Source organism: Takifugu rubripes, chromosome 19, assembly GCF_901000725.2.
Source record: "Takifugu rubripes chromosome 19, fTakRub1.2, whole genome shotgun sequence".
In the NCBI taxonomy this organism is placed as follows: Eukaryota; Metazoa; Chordata; class Actinopteri; order Tetraodontiformes; family Tetraodontidae; genus Takifugu; species Takifugu rubripes.
The window spans coordinates 16813999-16836447 of record NC_042303.1 but is presented as its reverse complement, the minus strand read 5'-3'; the positions used below and the strand labels follow the sequence as shown (position 1 = coordinate 16836447).

The window sequence follows — 22449 nt, the reverse complement described above, 5'->3', positions numbered from 1 at the left end:
GGCATCTGTGAAGAAAGCACGAGGATGACGAGCCCGTTCCTTTTTTTCCCCTCACACAGCTGGAGCAGATGCGGAACCCTCTCCACCCCCCAACGCTGTGCTGGAACTCACTTTCAGAGATTAGATTTGATTCAAACCGTCTCTCAAACACACACGTACGCACGCGTGCACTCCACGCACCTGTCAATGCAGCGGTGGAGAATTTCAAAGCTGCAAAATAGGTTTGTGCAGCAAATGCAGCTCGATTAGATTTATTATTTATTCGATTAGATTTACGCTGGGGGGGGGGGAAGCCGCCCCTGGATCAGTTTGCAGCCTTTTTGTCTGTCAAATAGATTCTTGGAGATATAATTACTGCTACTGTTTCAGCGTAGACGTTCAGAGAGAGCGTCAAACCGCGAGGCTTCCATCTGCTGGTGTCACAGAAATAATTCACAACAGGCAATAAGGGGTTCCCACATCACGTTTAATCTCAAGAAATTAGAGAAATCATGTCTATCAGAGGTTTTCTAATATAAAACATGGGCGTGCATGTGTGTGTGTCTTAGATTAGCCCAAGAACACAGATTTCTCTAAGCCATCCTCCACTTTGGTGTACTCCAGGTGAGACTTGAAATACTGGCTTCTGTATTTCGGGCTGTTCCGGACATAATCCAGGTAATCGGGACTTCCAGGACAGATGACGTTGTCGGCCAGAAGGACGCTGCCTTTCCCGAGAAGGCCACATTCCTACAAAAGGAATGTAAGTCTATATGAGAGGCTGCGAAACAATGTTGATGAATGAGAATAAAACCTGCCTCCATGAGCTTTGCGTCAGGGAGGTACCGATCCTTCCAGTGATCCAGGAAAACCAGGTCAAAGGATTTCACCCCAAACTGCTCCTTCATTTTGGGAATCAAGTCACCAGAGGAACCTTCGACTAGGTGAACCTACAAAGACGAAGCTCAGTGTAAGTTTATCCTGGAAGATCTGCAGTTTAGGATTATTCAATCTATACATTTTTATTTTACTGGATGAGGAATGTACCTTTTCCTCTTGCCCCGCCCAGGCAATGACTTGACGGGCAATCACAGCAAAGTCTGGGTTGAACTCAAGAGTGATGAGCTTCGCATCAGGGGGAAGGAGCGTGGCGATCCGCACTGTGGAGTAACCACAGTAGGTGCCCAGCTCCAACACGGTGGCTGGATTTACCTCTGACACCACTGAGTCCAGAATGCAGCCTGTGAACCAAAGACAAAAGAGCATTCGGTTCCTTATTTCGCTCATGCAAACATTCGACTGATTCGCCATCTGTACCTTTTTCGTCCCCCACATTCATGGCCCACTCTGTGTATCTGCAGAACTCATCGATGGCTTTGACCACGCTGCGAGGGTCCCCTCTAGTGGCGTTCTTCTGTACTGCAGCCAACAGCCTCTGACCGTGTTATTAATGAGAAGACAAACATAACCTGAAAGGGTGCTTTTCTTAAAAGGTTTGTCCTTTCTATTTAATTTAGGCGTAAACATGTTTACATGTATTTTGCTTTAGGGATGTTTAAATATGAATACTGGAAACTGTTAAGAAAGAAAAACAACTGTGCAACATTCTTCTGTGCCTGTAGCTACTGCTGTGGTCACAGGCCAACACGGGATATTAAAGCCACACCTGCGGACGGGTGGATCGGGTCAGAACATCCAGCAACCTCTCCACGATGACGTCGTGCCACATGAGCGCCAGCCCTGCGTGATACTGCACGATGGACGGTATAACCCATCTGTACAGAATGTACAGGAGAGCTGCGCCGCCGCTGCAACTGTAGAGAAGCGTCAGCCACATCCTGCAGCCAGAGCAGAGAACATCTCTTCAGTATGGCTCTCTGCATCAACAGACCATGAGAAACGGGCACCGACACGGCGCGGTATCAGCACATCTGCATGATAAATGACAGCTCGCCTCTCATCTGCCCTCACTCCCTTTTGTGCCGAGCTAATGAAATGGGTGTTTACTATGCAGCTCCTCTCTCAGCTGATGCCGCCTGTTATCTGTAATAATCCCTGTGGAGTAAGAAGCATCCATAAGGAGAATTGCCGATGAATTTACAGACATTCCCATTTTCTTTGATCATTTGCAAAATTGAAGCAGATTTTGGTTGTTTTTTTTGGAAGCAAATCCCAGCAGATGATTTTACCCATTTTATAAATGTGAGGTTTTACTCAGGATATCAGTGACTTACACTCATATTCATACAAAATTAAACAAAACATCTTATATTCGGTGAGAAGGTTTTCTCCTGATCTTTCTGAAGCATTTCTCTTCATGGTCAAGTTTGTTTCGTTTTATCTTCTCAACCACTTTTTCCCTTTCAGGGTCAGGAAAGGGCCAGCTTGCTCAAGGGTACCTTGGCAGTGCTCTGAGGTTTCTTCTGGCACCTTCCCCAACAACCAGAAAACCTTTCATGTTTTGCCTGCGCCGGGGATTGAACCAAGAACCCTTTGCTTCTCAGCCCCGCCCCCCAACCACTCTATCAAGTTTGTTAGAACTTTTAAATCAAAGGTGCTCAACAAAGCACAGATGTCCACCAACACCATGAATCCCCTTATTTAGGCCCCGACTGATTCAGTAGCTCTAGCTACAGTCTGAGTGGACGCAACCATGCACACAAAGCAGCAGCCATGTTTGTGGCAGGTAAACAGATAAGAGAGGGGGAAAAGAGAGCAGAAAACAACAAACTGGCGGATTCCGGAGAGTGCTGGAAGCTGCATCACCATGACTTCTGCAACTGTGGCCAACCAGCAGATGTTGAGGTAATTCGTCTTGATTCAGAGTTTGAGTTGCATGGCAACAGGCTGAGGGTTAAGAGCTGTGCCACAAAAGGCAGCACACATGGGCTCTGACCTTTACTTTAGCTCCCTCCTAGCGCGAACAAAGCCAGAGATTCTGGAGCAGAAACCTGGAAGATTCGCGATTTGGCCAACAAGTCCATCGTTCGGCAGCTTGCAGGGAGGACGACTGCACACGAAGACGCGTGCACGTCTACGAACAGGGCGACAGAAAGTTGCTCAAACCAAAATGGCACATAAATGTGTCAAATGTAGCGATGTCAGAATCAAGACATGATACCTTTTGTTCAGGAACTGTCGACGCGTTTCCTCTGTAGGGTCAGCGGATACTGAAATTGATCCCCCCTCATTCACAGTGACAATATTTACCACAATGCTAATCCAGAATTAAAACCGGTTAATCTGGAGCCCGCGCAAGCAACGCGCGGATGCGTGTTAGGCTTCACTGAGCCGCTCGGCTCGACCAGAGAGAAGACTTACCTTGGCGAGGCAGAGGCGCTCCTACCGAGGGGAGAAGCCAGTGATCGACCACAGGATCGACCACAAAGAAACTCCTCCCTCTACTCTTCTGTGGCGCCCTGAAAAACCCCGTGAAATGGAATTAAAGGAAAGCGCGCACATGAGGCGCAAATACGCGCGGGCGGAGAAAGACTGGTGCCAGTGACTAAACAAGAATTTCCCCTTGAACGTTCAAATTCTCAGGTTTCCACTTGTTGACCAGTCATCTTTGGGCGTATTCAAACCTTTAAGTTGATCTTAACATGCTAATGGCAGGTTTCTGAAACGGTTCTGGCTCATTTACACGTTTGTTTATTGATGAGCATTGACTCTGTTAGTCTGAATTGAATAAATAATATATTGTGCACAAGAAAACATAAACCAATCAGGTCTCCTGTGGGGGGAAGGTCCATCAGATAATTCAGAATTGAGCCGTACATTGCAAACGTCACACTGTTATCACACATCTCCATATTCTTAGAGGTATTTTCATAATAGAATTCCCCGCATGAAACCAGACAATCTCCATAAATGTTTCAGTCATTTCACAGTTCCCCTGTTTACATCAACACCCAGCAATAATCAGATCCACGCTGAAGAGTCCTTTTTTTTTAAATCCTCATTTCTTTATTGGCAACCATGGGGTGAAAAAAGAACAATGAAAACTTTTCTTTAGTCTTTGTGCAGTATAAATGCATCATGAAAGTACAACAAAGGAGAAAACATGCAGAGTCAATGGGAAATGCTGCCAGCCTGAGATCCCTGCTGGCTGACGCTGACATCTGGTGCACACCTGTATCTACGAGGTGATCCAGGGGTGTTTCAAACACTGAGCGGCCGTGGCTCTTTTCTCCGGCAGCAGCTCCAACATGGTCAGGAGGAAGGAGCTGAACTGGGAGGCCTCCTCCTGACGCCACTCGTACTTGTCCAGCAGGATCTCCAATAAGCTCCACGGCTGCAGCTTGGCGATGCGGCGTAATTGTCCTGCGGAGGGTGAACCTTGACTGCTTCGGCCATTTTCACCTTACAGCACACGAGACTGTCGGAATTTTACCTCTGCGGTTGAAGTATCGTTTCGAGTTTCGCCCCGAAAGTGCAAACTGGGAAGGGAGGGGTCCCAGCAGCTCGATGATGTGGGCGATATGGTCTGAAAGCAGAGGAGGAGATATTGTAACAAAAGCCCAGTGATCAAGCACAGAGAGATTAGACTCAAACCTTCTTCCCGGGAGAAAGTGGCCCCTGCTTGGGGGTCGAACAGATAATCCCCTGTTGCCAGTTCAAAAGCCTGAACACATGAGACTGACATTAACTGGAACTCATGCATCATCTGCACCATCCCGCTCTCATACAGGGGAGATTATGGGAGCAGCTGAAACCGACTCACCATACAGGCGGTGCTCCAGATGTCTGCAGGTGTGCCGTAGTCTGCACCGATCAGAACCTCCACCGAGCGGTACTGACACGTCTGGATGTCCTCGGTGAAGTGTTGGTGCTGAGAACCGGAGAGAAACACCTTCTCTTTATAGCAAAGTCGGACATTTAGTAAAGTAACTAGAGCACGTGTTTACTCACCACCCAGCAGGCATTACCCAGGTCAGCAATCTTGATGGCAATTTTATCGGCGTTCTGTGGCCTGAGTAGATCCAGGGGTCGACTGGGGTCACTCATCCCTGCTACAAACGGCAAAAAACATCTTTACATGTTGTATTTTACATTGAGAAAATCTGAGCTCAATTGGAGGATGTAGGAAGATGCAAAGAAGAAGCTGACCGTGGGGAGAGGACGGCGTTGGTGGCGCCTGGTTGCCTGTCGTCTGACGTAACGATGCGGGAACCCGCCCGCTGAGGTCGCTCCAGGAGCCGACGGCGTCTCTGCCGCACGGGACTGACTCCAGGTGGTCTCCAAACAGGACGGTGTGCCTCTTCAACAAGAGCCGAGGACCTTTCACCTCAGACAGACAGGTGGAGCTACAGGAGATGGAGGTACCGGTGACCTCGGACGCATGTGGTCGGTCTCGCCGTGCGTCTGAGGCACTCGGATGTCTTCGTCGACTCCCGTCCTTCCTCGTCAGTCGCTTCATCGGACTCCTGGAGGCTTTGCTGGACTGTAGATTTGCATGATTATATAGAGTCAAATAATAATTTAAAGGGAAAAGTCATTATTTAAAATATGCAGAAAGATGGAAGTTAGATAAGAACTTACTAATTAATATCAATGTAATGTAATTCATAACCAAATACCTCCAAATCCACCAAAAATCAGACATTTCTTACAGCGTCTGGACAGTAGGACGGGTAACAAATGAAAAATCCTGAAATCATGTGTCTCTAATCCAGTTTTATTCCAGGAGAGGCAAATCATTTCTTACCCACTCCCCAAGACTGTGGAAAAGCCCGGTCAGCTTCCCCAGTAAACTGGACAAACCCTTCAGAAATCAGAGCAGGAGCAGGTCAGGATGCAGTTCATGACGAAACAACTCTGCCCGTTTGAAAATGCAAAACACACCTGCTTTTCTCGGTTGCCCCTGTTTGCTGGCAGGAAGTGAACGTTTAACACGACAAAAAGGCAAAAAACAGCAGTTAAAAATGAAAGCTGGTGTGAGCTTCAAAAAACAGACCTTGCTCGTTTAAACATTTCAAAATAAAAGCTTCGATAGCTACCGTACTACCTGGGGCGTTGGAGGGCGCGGGCAGCTGCCACAGTTTAGTGTCGGACGCCAGATTCTGAATGTAGGCCTCATCCACCTTCAGGAGGATGTTTTCTGGCTTGATGTCTGTGTGGATAATCTTGCATTTAGTGTGCAGGTAATCTAAACCCTGCAGAACCTGCGACAAGGGATAAAAATACTGTCACTGTGCACTGCGTCTACTCAGGGGCGTCAGAAGGCCAATTAGGTAGAAGAAGCACCTGTCTGAGGATGCTCTTAACGCAGGGCAGGGGGAGGCCCGTGTAGTTAGATGTGACGATCCATCTCAGCAGCTGGTGGCCCAGCACCTCCAGAACCATACACACATCTGGAGAAGTTAAGGAGCTTGTTTTATTCTGGAGAGATCTGCTTTCCTGTGGATCTGGAACTTATCTCACAGCTGTAGATACAGTTTTGGGGATGGAAATGACAAGGATACGCTCCCCGTTTTCTCCGGTGATCCTGAAATCGTCGATGAGATGCACGACTCTGTCGCGTTTCAAGTCTTTAGCGTCGCTGTCCCTCACCTGAGGACACGAACGCGCCGCAATTACGGCGAAATCGAGGTTTCTCGTCCAAAGAGTTTCCTGAACTCACACATTTCAGGAGTCTGATTTCATCCAACGCCGTCTCTGTAAACATCTGAGCGCTCCTCACGACCTTCAGAGCCACAAAACACCTCTTCCTGCATCATACAGTTGCCCTAGTTATTTATTAACCCTTCCAGTATCACTCCATCACTATAAACCAGCAGCAAACAAGCTGGACTTACATCATATCCCAGCAGAGCCACACCGTGGAGAAATGACCCCATCCCAGCTTTCGAACCACCTGGTAACGGTCCACAAAGATCTCTCCAATTTCCACCCGGTAATAACCACCTGTAAAAAAAATAACCCAAGCTCATATGAAGCCCTGAAGAAACTTTCTGGTGAAGGTGAAATATCTCTACTCAAGCAGAGCACAAGTCTCACAAATGTGGCAGGAATGTTGTCTGAGAATGTGACCTTTGACCTCTGACCTCTGTCCTATGTAACCAACTGAACTAATTATCTAATCCAACTGACCCAAATGTTTGTCTTGTCTGCCAAGATACACGTGTTTACGGAGTGTAAATGTAAAGTGAGGACAGTATTAAAATGGGACTTTTCTATAATCCTTCATGTTTCCATAAAGAGGTTCTGTTCCTGTAGGTGCAGCTCACCGATGCCGTAGTCTTCCGGGTTCTCCTGCTGCTCATCAAAGGGCTCCTGGGAACGCGTTGCTGCCACCGGAGGCTTACGGACCGACTTGCCGGACGGACAGAAAGCTGCGGTTCTCCTCGTCGTGTCTGGGGACATCTGGGGCCTCGGGGGTGGGCTCAAGGAGTCGTCTGAAGTCAGGACTGATATGGCAGCGGCGTAGGAAGACGACATGTCTGACCGGAGCGCAGCTGCAGGGAGCAAGCACAGGAAAACACGCTTCTGCCGTCATGTTTGCATCACTGGACTCTCCATCCTGCTCCTTCGTGCCTTTATTCTGCGGACTATGGGCGGCTCCACTGGGTGTCGTTATTTTTAGCCTGACGACTGACACGTCAATGTAAAGAGCTGCTGACCCCAGCCCATCTGTAACCCAAGCTTCCCTCTCACTCGTGTGTGCGCGTGTGTACGTGTGTGGGGGGTGTAAAGAGGAACAACTGCTGATTTGAATGCTGCTTCTTTGTAGACGATCTCGTCTGATCCAGTAAGCGAGCAGTGCGGCGGTTCACACCTCTCGGTTTGCTCGGTTATTCCGCTGTGGCGTCACACATCGCTGGCTCCTTCCAGAGCACAGTCAGAATCCTGCTCTCGTCACATCGCTCAAACCAAACGGCGTGCTCCATCACGTGAGTTTTCAACTTAAAAATCAAAACTTGAAAACTTGCGCGTCGAGGGCCAAATTGTTGGAAGGGCATGAACCGACACACACCTTTGTACATTACACATCATTTCCACATCAACGCATAAATAACACAGCACATACCTGCCTCTGATTCGCTATATCCTAAAGCTTCATACTGCACCACCATTACGTTTATTTTGAAGGGTTTACATCAAGTCTAGAGAGTTCCCGCTGGATTACTGATATTAATCTATCATAATTACGCTGGACCAAATCTTAGCGATCCTCATTCTCAAGAAATTCCGCACAGCGTTAAAGGGGGAGTCGACTTACCCCTGCGTCTGTCCACGTTGAGCGCTTGTAGGGTGGGAAATCGTTGCAGCCTGACCCGAGTTCCTGAGCCTGGGGGGGGTTATCTGCTCCCCACCCCACTGCCTGCAAAACACTTCATCCAGGAATAGAAACCTGCTGCTGCTGGTTCTATTCCTGGCTTTTTGACATTTATCAGCCTGCTGCTGCCAGCTCTATTTCCAGAGGTGGAAAGAGGCTCATTCTCTCCTTTTTTTGATTTATTTTATTTATGACCAGAGGTGATGAGGAGGAGCAAAGGCCACCTGTTTAGAATGACTGTGAAATATTTCACTCTTTTCTGTTTCTGGCGTTTTTATAGCGTGCACACGTGCAGACACACGCAGCCAAAATGCAGCAATCTTTAGCATCAGAAGATTTAGATTTACGTCAGTTCCTTTGAGAAATTTACGTAATCTGCCTGTGAGCTGATCCTGGAGCCTGGTCTGGGTGGGGGGGGCCTTGGCATGTGCCTGAGGGCTCTGATGAAACAAACCCATCGTAGGGCGCTCCTGCTATACCATAGAACTGGGCCGGTTTAAACGGCCTGAAAAAACAGAATAAACAAACACGCTGACTTCAACATGACACTTTATTTAGTAGAATGAATGCGAGACCTCATACATACAGTATGGGACAAGCCTACAACGTATAGGCCTGGTTATAAAGAGAGAATGATAGAGAAAACAGCTGCACTTAAATATTTAAAAAATAACGTAATAATCAAATGTCATCACAACACACTGCTGAATAAAATGCTTTGTTTTTTAACACAGTACCAATCCCCGCACGGATGAGATCGAGCTACGTTTAGATAGCTACAAAATATTATAGCTTCATAAATATAATATAGTTTGTTTTTCAGCTAAATTTATATCATTTGTTTTTCTGCTTACAGAGTACATTAGTGTATATGAAAAATACATTTATGGCCCCCACGTGCACAGAAGTTTGGTCTTTGATTTCGCATCAGCTGATGGCAGAAACCTGAAACAGTGAGTGTGCTACAGTTTTAGAACAAAGAGACAGAACCTCACTTATGACAACATAAAGATTTACATTCAAATAAAGCCCCAAAATGGCTTACATGAAACCAGAAACATACCTGTTTACACGAGACAAATACCTTCTGTTTTACTGAGAATTTTATTAATTGTTCTACCTTCAGTTAAGTCTACATTGCAGCTAGTAAGATCTTGATTACAAATATATTTCATTATTATACATAGCTCTTTTTAAAAAAAAGAAAAAACTGCAGTTTTGCTTTTAAAACATGAAAACACAAACATGAAATGAGTTGAAATTTTTACATATTTAAAAAAAGAGAGAAACAAATCAGCCAGCAGGAATTCTGATTAACAAATGCAAAGATGTGAGACCTGCTCACACCATCATTGAAAACTGCATCAGCCCTCCGTTCACACCACCGTCTCCACCCTTTACCACCAATGAAAGTCCTCACCCAGGGGTGAGAGGAGGGAGGCGGGGGTTCTCCTGGTTAGATGCTACTCTAGCTAATATTAAAGATTATATTGTTAGCACAGGAGTAAAATATAAGCATGAAATGCACCAGTTCAATCCACACTATATACAGACTCACGCTTGGTTAGACCTTCAGTAGATGTTAGGAAAAATAAACCCTGTCAAAGTCTTCCTACTGCCCCTCATCTCTGTGTTGAATTAAGGCTTAAGATGTTCTTAAAGTGCTCCATACGACACTCAAGTCCTCCACAGCATACTGCACATAAATCTATGTCACACAGTCGCGCTACAGCCGTACAGCACTGTCTCACAGCAGCCCTCAGGGTCAAGGTCGGCGCGGCAACGGCTACATTTAGGAGCCAAATTACAAAAACACACTAAAAACAACCACTACTGCTATGACATCATTCTCTGTGGTAGGGGCTTCGGGCAAGATATTAACCATGTTTCTGTGAGATTCCAATATTCTTGAGACTTTATTCTTTAGCCTTGACAGGGAAAAAAAAACATTAGCCATATCCTGATACAACAAGATCCCAAACTGGCTGATGATAACAGCATATGAGAATATATCCCCCGGCCTGTCTCATTAGGGGTTTCACTTTCACATTATTTAAAATCACATTTGGAACTATTAATTAGTTTGGCGTTAAAACTTCCAGGCACTCCTGTCTGCTACACTGGTGCACTACAGGTCATCTTTGTATGGCACAAGGTTGATGAGCTTTATGTCAGAGAAGATACAAAATTTATTTAGAGTCAAATCAGTTCTGGTAAAAAAAAAAAAAAAAGTTTTAACAGGGATGTCAGGGTTATAAGGAAGGTGCTTACTGCTTATGCTGGGTCAGAAAGATCGATACATCAAGTGAAGCATGACTATTATTGTTACTGGTGTGAGTGCACGTTTACATGAGCGCAGCGGAAGCCTAAAGATCGTGTACAGGTCAGAACACACAGAAGCTACAAAGGCATCTTCATGTTCCAGGGCTACAATTTCTTAGTGATACCAGTCTCTTTCTGCTGAGGTTGCCATGTTTCGCTGCTGAGGTCACGTTAAATCAACATATGTGTGTGTGTGTGTGTGTGTGTGCGTGTGTGTGTGTGTGTGTGTGTGTGTGCGCGCGCTCAGGAGATCCAACGGGTTTGGGGGGGGGCACCCGTGATCTGGTGTGACGATCTGCAGCAGTGACGCGTCAATAGAAAATAATCGATATTATCGGGATGGAGTTTTAAGTACGACACCATTTTATGAGGTTATAATCTCTGTAAACCCCTCATAATAGCAAATAATCTGGATTAAAAGACTAAACCACAGAGCTGAAGATGCCAGGGAAGAATGTTGCACTTAAATCCACTCTTGCAGTCAGAGAGCGACGTAAAAGAATGAGTAAAGCTACAGTTGTGTGTGTGTGTGTGAGTGTGTGTGTGTGTGTGAGTGATTTCTGCTGCTTCAGACCAGGGTTCCTGGGTCAGTACTGGGTTCTGCTGGGGTTCCTTCTTGCATCTGTGGATGGGGAGGCTCCTGATAGAGTGAGAACTCCATTGATCTGCCGAGGGGACAAAGCAAAAATAAATCGAGCTTCACAGACAACAAGCTGCATGAAGCAAGGTCAAAGGTCAAAGTTTACATGTTGTCGGAACGCAACTCGTAAAAACGGTCGCAGTTCCATAAAACACTGAATTCACTGACCTTCCATGCAGCGGGTGACCGTGGAAGCTGGCTGATTGTGGAATCTGGGATCTGTGGAGGTTGGCGGTTTCTCCTTGGACCGACTGGGCCTGGTGCACCAGCGGGTGGGGGTGTGAGAGGCGAGAGATCCCCGCCTCGTGACCCTTTGGGGTGGTGGGATATCCCAAGGCGTTCCTCAGGTACCAGTCCCTCAAACCCTCCAGAGCGAGGGCTTTGTGTAAGCTTCGCGTAGAGTCTTCCGGGGTCGGGAGGGAGTACTGCGGGGGTCTGCGGCTGAAGGGGGCGCCGGATAGGTCTGTTTGGTAGGGGTGTAGGTTGGGAATGGAGGATGTGGTGGTGCCAGAGGCAGGAGACTCGTATGCCGACAGCAGGATGGTGTCCTGGCTGTGCTGCTGCAAGGGAATAAATGGTCCACAAGATTTGGTTCTGGTGACTTTGACCCTGCGCAGCTCAGCTTGTGACCCTCGGAGGACCATGGGGCTGTAAGGAGGTGCAGCACTGGGGAGGTGCACCTGAGAATGAGAAAATCCATTGGTATGAGGAGGTACAACCACAGCGGGGGACCAGGGAGCGGACAGGTCTTGCCAGATCCTGCCGGTGGACTGGTACAATTGCTGCTGCATCCTCTGCTGCTTCCCCCAGATGTAGTCCATGAGCAGCTCATTGTAGCCGGCACCGGCTCCTCTGCCACCCATGGACAGACGCATCTTGGCCTGTTCCACGGAACCGTCGGCATGCCTCTCTGGGCTGCCCACGTGGATGTGTCTCAGCTTGCCGTCGGTCAGTGTCTCTGAGCTCTTATAGGGCCCCCCTCTGGAGGGCATCCCATTTCTGGGCACGGGATCATCTGGGAGACTCGACCTATCCAGCAGAGCCTCGGAGCTGTTACTGCGCCTGGCCCGAGAGCTGTAAGGGCAGCTGCGGAGGTCAGACGAGCCCTCCTGGGCCAGGGGAATCACATAGGGCACGTCCAGGCTGCCAGACCACTGCTTAAACCCATTCCCGCCTGGCGCATCTGACCTGTGAGAGAATAAAGCAAAGCACAGAAATTAGGAGGACTCGCAGTCGCTGAGGATGAAGAAGAGTAAGTCCAAAGCATCACAACCATGAAATTCAATTTCACAGAAAATCACTTAAATCGGGGGAACAGTTTAATGTGTAAAGACCAAATAACGGGCTCAAGCTGGTGCTGGTAGCTAAATATGACACTAATCATCACGAGAGCCCCGACTCTGCGCTTGCTTTCTAAATCATTAAGCCGTTCTCACCCACGGACAGAGCAGTGGGGCGCTAGCTGGGCTGCATCGGACAGAAGCAGCGGCGTATCGCAGGATTACCTGACGTGAACGCTCATTGGAGCAGTTCGGGCCAAGAGCGGCGTAGCCGGAACGCTTCTACCCTCAACATTAGACGCACTTCTTGGTAAAGAGTGAGTTGGGCTGCGAGAGGCAGAGGTTATCGTATAGGTTTGTGTCCAGCATCAACATCAGGTTAACAGCTATAAAGGCCAGGTCAACTGGTACCTGACGGAGCTCGTGACGGAGTTGCGGCGCGTCCTCATCTCGTAGTAAATCTCGACCGGAGACAACTTCCTGCTGATCCTGTGGTCGGGGCTGCCCACGGTGAGCCGGGGCTGGGACAGAGAGCGCTGGTCGGCAGCCACGCTTGGGGAAGACTCTTCATGGAAAAGAAAAGATCATTAAAATTCAGTCTCGAATATGAAAAAGGGGACGCACAAAGGCATCCAAAAGCTTGCTAAATGTTGTTTTTAGCTCTCATTTCAAGATGAGTGTTTGGCTTTGAGATTAGACAAAATCCCATGTAATACGCAATGTGTCCACTAGGTGCTCCCTTTTCATGTTTTTCAGCGTCTATCGCCTGATAGTGTTTAGGATAATTAATGGATTCTTGTCCGTTGAAAAAAATAACACCAGTGTTGTGACTAAGGTTGCAAAAACAGTGAATAATGTTAAAAAAAGAAAAAGAAAAGCAACAACTCCATTGGCGTACTCTGTCATTGCAGAGAAGAAATCACAGAATCAAGAAGCCAACAGATGCTCTGAGACATTCTGCAGCTTAAATGCGGCTGATGGAACAAAACTGCAGCACACACACACACACACACACACACACACACACACACACACACACACACTGATTCAAATGAGTGAAAAGCTCTCCGCTGGTGTTTGGTAGCGGCGGAACAAGGGTGAAAAGCACTTACGTCAGAGGCGTAAATGAATTTCTCACCCGCTACTCTGAGTGAGAGTGACGCATTTTGAATGTGACGCTTCCTGCCTGCCAGCTACTGCACCAGTTAAGCTCATTACCGATATGAAAATGTCGGATAAACGCCAGAGACAAAGGCAAATGTTGGGAGGCAGTTTGGGTCTGGGCGACTCACCGTTGTCGTGAGACGTTGAATCTGACATGGAGCTCGTGCTCTCTGACATGACAGTGTCCTCTGAAAGATAGTAAAACATAACCGGGTGATGCACCACGTGCACTTTTGTCACTTTTCCGCAGGTTTGCGATGGTACCTGTGTGACAGCCTCGGTGGACCGTCCTCTTGTTGTTCGGGACATTGCGATCGTTTTCAGAGTGTCGGTACAGAGCGCCGCTGAAAATGGCCTTCATCTGCTTCCGTTGGGCAGCCTCATCCTAAAAGAGTCAGCGCACAGTTAGCACCCGACTTCACACTCACGCCGTTAAAACGTGACATTCAAGGTAACGGCGTACGTCTGCCTTGGCGTTGGGCGCCAGGCCAGCTCTGCGCTGCACCAGCGGGGGTTTCTCTCCCGTCTCCAGGGGGAAGGAACACGGCAACTTCCCGGTCAACTCCTGCAGAGGACATTCATTAGTGCTCAGGAGCTAAAATCTATTTCCTCACTGGCCTGTGAGCTCCAAGTGTTATATAAAATGACACCACTTAAGAGTTGACTGCAAGTGTCAGCCTTTAAACAGCTGACAACCTATAATTCCTGTGGCAGAACTAAAGCTTCTGTCATAACTCATCATGAAAGGAGGAAAGATGCACCAGTGGGTGATATCTCAGACTATTGAAGCCGGGAACAAAGCAGTCATACAAACGTCTCCAGAATAAAATACAGACATAAACAGTCATTAAGCAGTGATTTCAGCTGTACAAGCTGGAGCTGCACCAGCTTCAATATGCAACTTTTCTGAGGCAAACAAAAGGAAAACAACACTGATTCCCAGCTTGATTCCAGACGATATAATTAAGGGAAACACAGCATTTTTTACAGAGGGGTGAGTTACTCACGGCTTCCTGCAGACAGACTTGTCTGAGCTCTCCCACTCGACTGTGGAGCAGAGCCTCCAGGGCCTCCTTCCTCTCCTGCAGGGCTGCGATCCTCTCAGCCTGCTGCTTGCTGTCCTTGCCGTCTTGAACATCTACGCAGCATCAGACAGACCGAATTAGAACGTTATCTTGTTTCGTTCCCGCACATTCCAGAGAAAAGGAAAGCAGCCCGAAAATTCATTACGATGGGTTGTCGGATGCTTGATTCCACCCTGATATCATCTCGGTGTGTGAAAACGTAGCAACGTAAATTAAAACACGGGAGAAAAAGGTGAGCGTTTGCAAATAAATAGTATAGCAGAAAAGAGCTTCGTTTTTAGATAAAATATCACTTTCCTCAGTTTTGATTGGTAGGTAAACTCTCAAAATGATGTGTCTTTTCCTCCTAAAAGGCAGATATGGGATCTCAAAGCGTTAGAGAGCGCCGTGCTGGTAGTTTTGTGGGATCAATTTAGCGACATGAATGTCGATGAAGCTCTCGGCAGCAGGAAGTTGCAGGAAAAACTGAGCAAAAATGATGAAATGAGACATGTGATCTCAGGAACGCTCAGTTTGAATATTTAAGGCTCATCGGGTCCTGATCCTAATCTGATATTTTCACTGACATTAGTCTTTAATCTTCACCTGGAGGGGAACCGTACTATTAATATCATATTCATTTGACTGTTTCCAAATGTTTTCTTTTCCAACATTCCTCCTTGTTCAAATCTGACGTCCTCTCATGGCCGTTCTCTCAGCGTTCTGATAAAACTAGCTGACAGCTGCGGGGACAGTACGTTAACAAAAGGCCTTCACACTTGAAGCTGCTTTTTCAGCTGGTGGTTCCCGTGAGAAAAAACACTTTTGTTTTTCTTCTGTGTGGGGAGAAACAAGAGGAAAAGCCATCAGACTTCTCAGGCCGCCTCAGGCTTGCCCAGACTCAACGGTGCCTGCCTTTAATCTGCAGGTCGTCAATACTCACCGGGAGCCCCCAAACCCATGGATGTGATCACATGTCCTTTGACCTCCATGTGCAATAAATCCAGGGACTTCACAACGCGCGCCGAGCCACACCCTTACCTGGTGAAAGGGGAAAAAGAATAGAAGATAAACACTTAATTCTCTAATTACCACCCTCAATACCCATGGACTGTGTAGTCGAGGATCTTACATTTAAATTAACATCCTTAATGTTTGGACGTCTGCTCTCAATGTTTATATTTTGCCCCCACTTGTAGTAAGGGACTATTTTTCTGATTTTAGTCCCACACCATCTTAGCCAAAGCTGGCTCACTGCTAACCCCTCACACAGCCATACAAGGTCAGACATGTATTCAGCTTATCAGCTAAGCAACATCGGGACGGAACAAACTACTGTCTGCGCCTTCCTTCCACATATCAGAAAGTTTCTGAACAGAAGTTCGTGTGCACCTTAAGGCTTTCGCAAAGTGGAAATAGCCTCTATAATTAACTCTCAGATACAATTAGCAGCCAATTAATATGGAAAGGAAAGGAAGAATGAGGTAACATTAATAATGTATGAACAGAAACAAAGAGGGAGAAATCAAATCCCTACGTGTGTTACGTCTCAGTAGATACAGTAGGGAAAGAAAGCGCCACGGGGACGCTACAAGTTACGGAATAAGCAGAGTGGAAAAGGAATAAAGGCAGATATTCTGTATTTTCTCTTTGCTCCAAGCACAAACATCCCAATTTACCTGAAATTAAATTAGACTGCTATTCATTTCTGCTTCCACACCCCACGAAAAATGTTCAGATGAGTCAAATGATGCTGTAACGTGCACAATGGAGATTCACCCCAAACAAAGCCTCTCCCATAAAGCCCAACGGAGATCTGACATCCAGAAATAGAGACGCCGATTTCTGCCAAATGCATCTCATTCAGCGCGGCTCGCAAGCCGCCGCCGTAAAGAAGCATCTCGACACCCACTTCAGGCAGATGGAGACGGAAGGCATAAGAGGAATCGTCTGAGGAATACGTGCGCGGCGTTCTGTATCTATCTGTAAAAAAAGGGAACGGGTTGTTTAAGTACACGAGCAGCTGGTCCAGATCAGGAAAAATGAGTTTTTGTGTTATCTCCAGTCAAATACTACAAAGAACGAGACGACATACTTGGAATACTTTTGCCGAGGTTGCCCCTGCGCAGAAAACTGTACCAACAGCTCGTGTTTGCGCTGGGCTGAGTGAAAACCTCCGGCGTGCTTGACCTCCCGCTGACTGACAACGACGAGCAGATTTACGACCGCTGCTCACACAAACGCACCTCGCGTGAGGGAAGCTTCACAAAACAGGGCTGCGATCATCCGATTTCCCTCTAATCGAACGTGGAGGAGCAGGAAGACCCACTGAGGGGAACTTTCTGAGGTTTTTGGATTCATCTGGATGGTTGCCGGGCAGCAGAATTCGGAAGGAAAAGGCCACCAGGCCTCCGACGCGTTGGTTTAGCTGCTGTTTCATTAATGCCGATAATTTATGGCAGGAGAGGAGAAGGTAACACTTAAAGAACACAAATGAGAAAAAGGTGAAATTTACTGCCAATAAAATGCACTTTTGTTCTCTTGAACACTCAGCTGTTCTGCTGCCGGGGGCTCGCTTGAACTTTATGACCAGCAGAGGATGAACAAAGCTTCAGAGAAAGTTCAGTTCGGGGGGGGGGGTTTAGTTTGTTTAGACCCACAATTTGTTCTTCCAACCAGACCGTCCTTCGCTGCTCTCACACGAGGCCATTTGGAATTTGAGACATCCTCTCTCAGGTCCTGGGACCTTCGCTTTAAAAGCACAGGTTTTGCTTAATTTTCCGCCCCCACGCTAATCCCGTCTTTTCCAACAACAAAAAAAATGAAATATTTGGGTAAACTCGCAGTTTGGCTCAGACTTCCTTCAACATTTCCTAACAAATCCTTCTTTCGAATTGAAAATATAAGGAGGCTTCGGAGCACGTGTCAAACGTTCCCAAACGGCGTCTGAAGGGCCGGCGACGGGTGTGAGAACACATGTGTGACGAGGCGAATGTGACAGGCGTTATAAAGAGCTTGGAGGAGCCAGTGGACTTGAAAGGGGCTGTAAAAACGTAGAGCAAATGCATTTACTTAATGACTCTCCTGTGCACATTTCTGTGTAGGGCAGCACAGTTTCAGTGTCTCAACTGGAATCATCAATTATTTTTAATATCCAGCACGATGCCCCTTGAAACCTCTCCCATCTGTGTTAATCCGGTCAGTCAGACCTCAGCCTGTGAGACATACCATAATGTATGTGTTCACGCCCCATTTTTTCTCGTATTGGTCGTTCTTTTGCCACCAGAAGCTACAAAGCAGGTAGAAATATTATTAATTCACTATAAAATGCAGTAGATGATTTATAAAAAAAAATCAGATATCACGGAAAAGCCTCTGGCTCAAAATGGGCTGCTGGGATCCATCCTGGAACTTGTATCTCTCCTCAGTTTCTTAAAATAGGCTTTTATTTTGAAATGACGTTGTTAGAATAATCAATAGGGCACCACAAGACAAAGGTGAGTCCTTCAACAATAACGGGTCACCTCCAGGCCAAACTACTGACGGGTGGAGCGAAGCACCAACTGCTCAAACATCTGGTGCGCAGCTGCGTGCGGAGGTAAAGGTACGGTAGCCGTACGGCATTCCAGAGAAGCCCACAGGAGCGATGGCGGGACGGCCGACAATCAGTCACGGGGAGAGCCGCATCAAAGGAGGGCTCGGCATAGAAATGAGGGCGAGAGATGCGAATGCAACACATCGAGCACGTGTTGACTTAGCTTGTGTTGAGGAGGGGCTGCCGACGGTGGTGTGGATACGTCGCACGGTGGGAGCCATGTTGATTAAAACATGAGCCGAGCGGTGGGAGCGCTGCCCCCGCGCAGCATCACACGAATGCAAATCAGCGAGCGCTTTAATATTCAAGTCCGGCGGGCTAAACGCTGAAGCCTGTAAGGTAGACCCAAACCCACTGTGTCCACACAAGGAAGTGCACGGCTCTCTCACAGGCTTGGAAGTCATACATATTAGATTGCAACGTTCATGGCGGAGCTGAATTACTACAGGCAACAGTTTTACATCAGGCCTCTTTATCCCTTGATAAACACAGACAGATGCTCTCTCGCTCTCTCTCTCTCTCTGCTGTCAGCTTTTATCTGGCCCAGGAGTTCCAGAAACATGCTACTACTGTCACAGCCATTATCAGGACAGGGCGTGATTCTCCTGCAAGTCCACGTCTGTGGACACACTCCTTTAGCAGACAGTGGAGCAGCTGAGCTGCAGACAGGTGACGCTCCAGCCGGCGTGTTGACTGTTGGTGTTGACACAGCTGCAGCAGGCGTACTGTAGTAACCAGGGCCGGGTTTCCAGCACGCCGCTCCCGCCACAGCCTGATTCCAGCATTCCCGAGACTGCTGCCACGCTCAGAACGACGGGAACGGCTGCAGAACGCGAGCCTTTGAAATCAATGTCTCATTTTGCAAGGTCATCACTCCCGCCGCCATGGCAACCCTTCCTGAAGCCGTCCGGCCTTTGAACCCTCCCGTTACTCATGTGCAGGAGGCCTGTGATGTGACTTTTGCTGTAAGTTAAATGTAAGTAACATTTAAGGTCCACCTACGGGGGGGGGGACTTGGACGCTCCTTATTGGCATTTAACCACAAGAAAATGTCAGGAAAATTCCAAATGTTTTCAATGTAAAAATAAATGTGAGGCGAATTTGGAAGCACATCAGAGGATTACCTCAGCTACCTCCACCTGAGGTCTTGTGACTCTGCCCCTCCCTCACTACTATCGTCTCCTCTTGTGTCCTCTAAATCCATAAAAATACTAAAAATACCACTTTATAACACGCTTATCTGCATGCAGCAGGGCAGCTTAGCAAAGAGTGACCAATCCTGTCATTTTCCTCCTCCCTGGCCTCGACGCTCACCTTTGACACAGCTACCAGGGCTCAAATAAAGTAATCTTGGTGATTGCTATCCACCTGGATTTTGCTAAACTACAGGGGGGGTGGGGGTGTAATAAAGAATGGAATGTAGGGCTAACCTCTCCTGGGATTATACCGTTGCATTTTCCCTTTGCCCTGCAACACCTGGAGGGATTCCTGTACAGTATTCGTCACCCTAAAGTTGTTAAAACTGTGGCTCACCTGTGTCTGATTTTGGGGGGATCCTGGGGGGAGATTAGGGTGTGTGGAGGCTAACTTAGCGGTCATTACCTACACATCCTGTAGATAAAGTCTCCGACATTGACGAAAGAAATGTAGGTGAATTCCCCGCTTTATCTCTGCTGCTCTGACATATTTCCTTGATAACTTTGGGGATTTGACTCCCTACGCTCATGCACTACTCACCCATTTGGATGAAACCGAGAGCGCATTTTCATTAAATAAAAGGCTTTCTCGGAAACACCTGAACCTTCCAGCAGCTGCTGAACCTCACGCCGCTACCGTGTGGATGGTTGTGTACGTGCCAGTCGGGATCCAACTCAAAGTGTTTGACTGAGCTGCAACACTCACACTAGCAGAAATCCCACAGGGAGACTTTAATTAAAGGAAACAAACACCCATTATGTGTCAAAATCCCCCCCGAACAAGATGAATCGGAGCATGAAAGGCCTGGCTTCCCTCACACACAAAAAGCCACATCAAACCTGTCTGCAACCAGCCCAGTGGTCTCAGAATTAATGCCTGTGCAAACACAACAACCAAAAATAAGGAGGATCAGCACTTTAACCAAACGCTTGCAGCAAAGTGGAAAATCCTCTGAAAACAGAGAGGCGGACAAGCCGTGAATCAGCCCGAAGGCGCCGGCTGACCCCAACGACGCGTTTGGGAGAGTTTTTTCAGATCCAGACGCACATGCTTGTTCAGGAATCTGTTAATAATGGGGCTTAAGGCTGCTGCATGAGAACAGGCGGCAGTCGTATGTGGGAACGGTGAAACGAAGGGACCAGATGCACAGAGCAATGACAAGTTTCCCCTGATTCAAACCCGGCCTGTGTTCAACTGATCGTGCTGGAATAATTGCCTTTGCCTGTTGATCAGCAGAAGCAGCGGGGAGTCCGTGCATGTGTTTAAACCGGCTTGTGGATCTGCAACAACCATCCTGCATCTGCATCTGGTCTGGTCGTGGCGGGCAGCTGCGGCTGATAATGAAACACATTTGTAGACGCCAAAACACGACCCAGGTGCGTCTCCGATGATGAATGCATGTAGAACCGCAGCCTGGCTGCTGAGCACGCAACACATCCACGGGTATTATTGACTAAAACGCCCAGTCGGGACGAGGACATCTTGGAGCAGAAGCCCTTCTTACCCGAGAGCATGACCGATGCCTCCGGAGGTTTCCATGGTCCTCTGACGCAAAAGCGAGACGAGAAAAATCATTTCCGTGTGACAGCAGAGGACGAGATCCTCCCTGGGAGAAAATATCAGCCAATTAAGCCTTCCGAGATCTGCGATCGGCGGAGAGAGGCGCCTGTTTCATGGTGGCTTCGCGTCCCGACTCTGGTCTCAGCAGCAGCAGTGTCACGGCGCTGCGCATCCCTGAAGATCTCCCGGAGAAGAAAGCTTTCCCGTCTCCACCGGATGAAAACCCCCACAGCCAGGAGCCTCCACACGGTCACAGCAGCGAGGCCCCTCCCAGATGTTACCATGCGTGGCTCCCAACGCACAATAAAGTGCGCCAGTAGAACCAATTAGGCTGCGTGCAGGCGCGCGTCCGCCTGCGTTCCTAAGGACGAATGAAGGCAACTGAGATTTGGCTTGTTTTAAAAGCCATTTATATGGTGCCAATAAACGTTTGCCGATTCCTTAGCACACGTGCCAGCATTTACACGGCTTTATTGTTCTTCTTTTTCAAATATAGAAGCCTTTTTTTTTGCCTTTGCAGGTCTCAGACATCTGAAGACTGTAATTTTACTCCCGTTTCTCTGACAGGTTTCATGCGGATCAGATGTGGATTCTTTTTCAAGTCCGGCCAACCACTCTTCTCAGGTCGGTGTTTGGACTTCGGCTCCAGAAAAATCCACCTTTAAATCATTTCTGTGCAGATTTCTCTGTGTTTCAGCCTCTTCCAGTCTTGCTGGAGGCTTCCTTCTCAGAGTGAATCCTGTTTATCTTCTTTAATTTTCTCTCCTCATATACAAGGACCTTATCACAGCTGACCTTGGAGTCTCCTACAAGATGTTGATTTAATTTCCTTTCATCGCGCTCTCGTAAAGTCTAAACTGAACTGGACACTTGTCACTCTACGTTGAGGACATCCCACCCTGGCTGATTCTCCTGGTCTTATTGAATTTAGCAGAACTCCAGAGAACCAATTTGGTTGGAGTGCAGATTTACGCCACTCTTTAGTTTCCACATGATGGACGGACGTTTGCTTTTAACTTCTGTAAAACGTGAAGACAAAGATTCCAACAAAAACATCAGTGAAGGGATGAGCATGTTTCATTGAGGGGCCTTTCTGTGACAAAAAAGAAGCGTAACAGGAAGAAAATAAGGGAGAAACATGCTGAAGACACCATCTTTGACCTCCTCTTCACACTAACTCACATTAGAAGTGAAAATCCTGCTAATGGGTCCCGACCAGTAAACAATAGAGGGATCAGGATTCCAGAACAACAGTGGAGGGTTGGGTTTTTTCCCTGAAAGCAGCTGAAGTTGAAAGGAGCTTCATCGGCTTTATTTCCTTTGCTGCAGCAGTTCCCTCCTGCAGGCGTCTGAAGCTGCAACTGTTGAAG

At 47.5% G+C, this 22449-nt stretch overlaps 3 protein-coding genes and 1 long non-coding RNA gene across 9 annotated transcripts; 1 reads left to right on the top strand and 3 right to left on the bottom strand.

Moving 5' to 3' along the window:
• Nucleotides 1-445: 445 nt before the first annotated feature.
• On the bottom strand, nt 446-3450 carry comtb (catechol-O-methyltransferase b). 2 transcript variants are annotated; one of them, XM_003973674.3, is made up of 6 exons: nt 3301-3450; nt 1646-1817; nt 1297-1414; nt 1027-1220; nt 798-929; nt 446-729 (listed from the first exon to the last, which is right to left on the bottom strand). In XM_003973674.3, the coding sequence occupies exons 2-6, from the start codon at nt 1814-1816 to the stop codon at nt 550-552; spliced, it is 795 nt and encodes a 264-aa protein (XP_003973723.1). In that variant the 5' UTR covers nt 1817; nt 3301-3450; the 3' UTR covers nt 446-549. The 2 variants fall into 2 exon arrangements, with proteins under 2 accessions (XP_003973723.1, XP_029682565.1); XM_029826705.1 differs by lacking the exon at nt 3301-3450 and adding an exon at nt 3101-3252.
• Nucleotides 3451-3922: 472 nt separating this feature from the next.
• On the bottom strand, nt 3923-8186 carry LOC101061894 (SRSF protein kinase 2-like). Of its 3 annotated transcripts, none has more exons than XM_029826700.1 (15): nt 8009-8186; nt 7209-7436; nt 6777-6885; nt 6602-6689; nt 6444-6531; nt 6226-6332; nt 5987-6143; nt 5824-5849; nt 5687-5743; nt 5089-5422; nt 4891-4988; nt 4703-4810; nt 4534-4603; nt 4373-4465; nt 3923-4302 (listed from the first exon to the last, which is right to left on the bottom strand). In XM_029826700.1, the coding sequence occupies exons 1-15, from the start codon at nt 8052-8054 to the stop codon at nt 4118-4120; spliced, it is 1794 nt and encodes a 597-aa protein (XP_029682560.1). In that variant the 5' UTR covers nt 8055-8186; the 3' UTR covers nt 3923-4117. The 3 variants fall into 3 exon arrangements, with proteins under 3 accessions (XP_029682560.1, XP_029682559.1, XP_029682561.1); XM_029826699.1 differs by having other exon boundaries at nt 4891-4991; nt 8009-8185; XM_029826701.1 differs by lacking the exon at nt 4534-4603 and having other exon boundaries at nt 4891-4991.
• A 605-nt stretch (nt 8187-8791) lies between these two features.
• On the bottom strand, nt 8792-21873 carry ccdc120b (coiled-coil domain containing 120b). Of its 3 annotated transcripts, none has more exons than XM_003973719.3 (10): nt 21024-21873; nt 15671-15768; nt 14671-14801; nt 14127-14228; nt 13928-14048; nt 13792-13851; nt 12911-13064; nt 12725-12826; nt 11388-12407; nt 8792-11244 (listed from the first exon to the last, which is right to left on the bottom strand). In XM_003973719.3, the coding sequence occupies exons 2-10, from the start codon at nt 15717-15719 to the stop codon at nt 11148-11150; spliced, it is 1836 nt and encodes a 611-aa protein (XP_003973768.2). In that variant the 5' UTR covers nt 15720-15768; nt 21024-21873; the 3' UTR covers nt 8792-11147. The 3 variants fall into 3 exon arrangements, with proteins under 3 accessions (XP_003973768.2, XP_029682190.1, XP_029682191.1); XM_029826330.1 differs by lacking the exon at nt 21024-21873 and adding an exon at nt 20736-20852; XM_029826331.1 differs by lacking the exon at nt 12725-12826.
• On the top strand, nt 20776-21967 carry LOC115246816 (uncharacterized). The gene is made up of 3 exons (XR_003885891.1): nt 20776-20895; nt 21647-21703; nt 21857-21967. It is a non-coding gene; the product is annotated as an uncharacterized lncRNA (long non-coding RNA).
• Nucleotides 21968-22449: the final 482 nt, after the last annotated feature.

Coding starts and splice junctions, on each gene's coding strand:
- comtb (XM_003973674.3), bottom strand. CDS start 1,816: ATGTGGCTGACGCTTCTCTACAGTTGCAGCGGCGGCGCAGCTCTCCTG. Junction 1,221..1,296: donor GAATGTGGGGGACGAAAAAG/GTACAGATGGCG, acceptor TTTGGTTCACAG/GCTGCATTCTGGACTCAGTG. Junction 930..1,026: donor GGGCGGGGCAAGAGGAAAAG/GTACATTCCTCA, acceptor TCGTCTTTGTAG/GTTCACCTAGTCGAAGGTTC.
- ccdc120b (XM_003973719.3), bottom strand. CDS start 15,719: ATGGAGGTCAAAGGACATGTGATCACATCCATGGGTTTGGGGGCTCCC. Junction 14,802..15,670: donor CATGGGTTTGGGGGCTCCCG/GTGAGTATTGAC, acceptor GATGCTGCGTAG/ATGTTCAAGACGGCAAGGAC. Junction 11,245..11,387: donor GGTCACCCGCTGCATGGAAG/GTCAGTGAATTC, acceptor TCCCCTCGGCAG/ATCAATGGAGTTCTCACTCT.
- LOC101061894 (XM_029826699.1), bottom strand. CDS start 8,054: ATGGTGGTGCAGTATGAAGCTTTAGGATATAGCGAATCAGAGGCAG. Junction 6,690..6,776: donor TGGCTCTGCTGGGATATGAT/GTAAGTCCAGCT, acceptor TGTATGATGCAG/GAAGAGGTGTTTTGTGGCTC. Junction 4,466..4,533: donor CACTTTCTCCCGGGAAGAAG/GTTTGAGTCTAA, acceptor CTCTGCTTTCAG/ACCATATCGCCCACATCATC.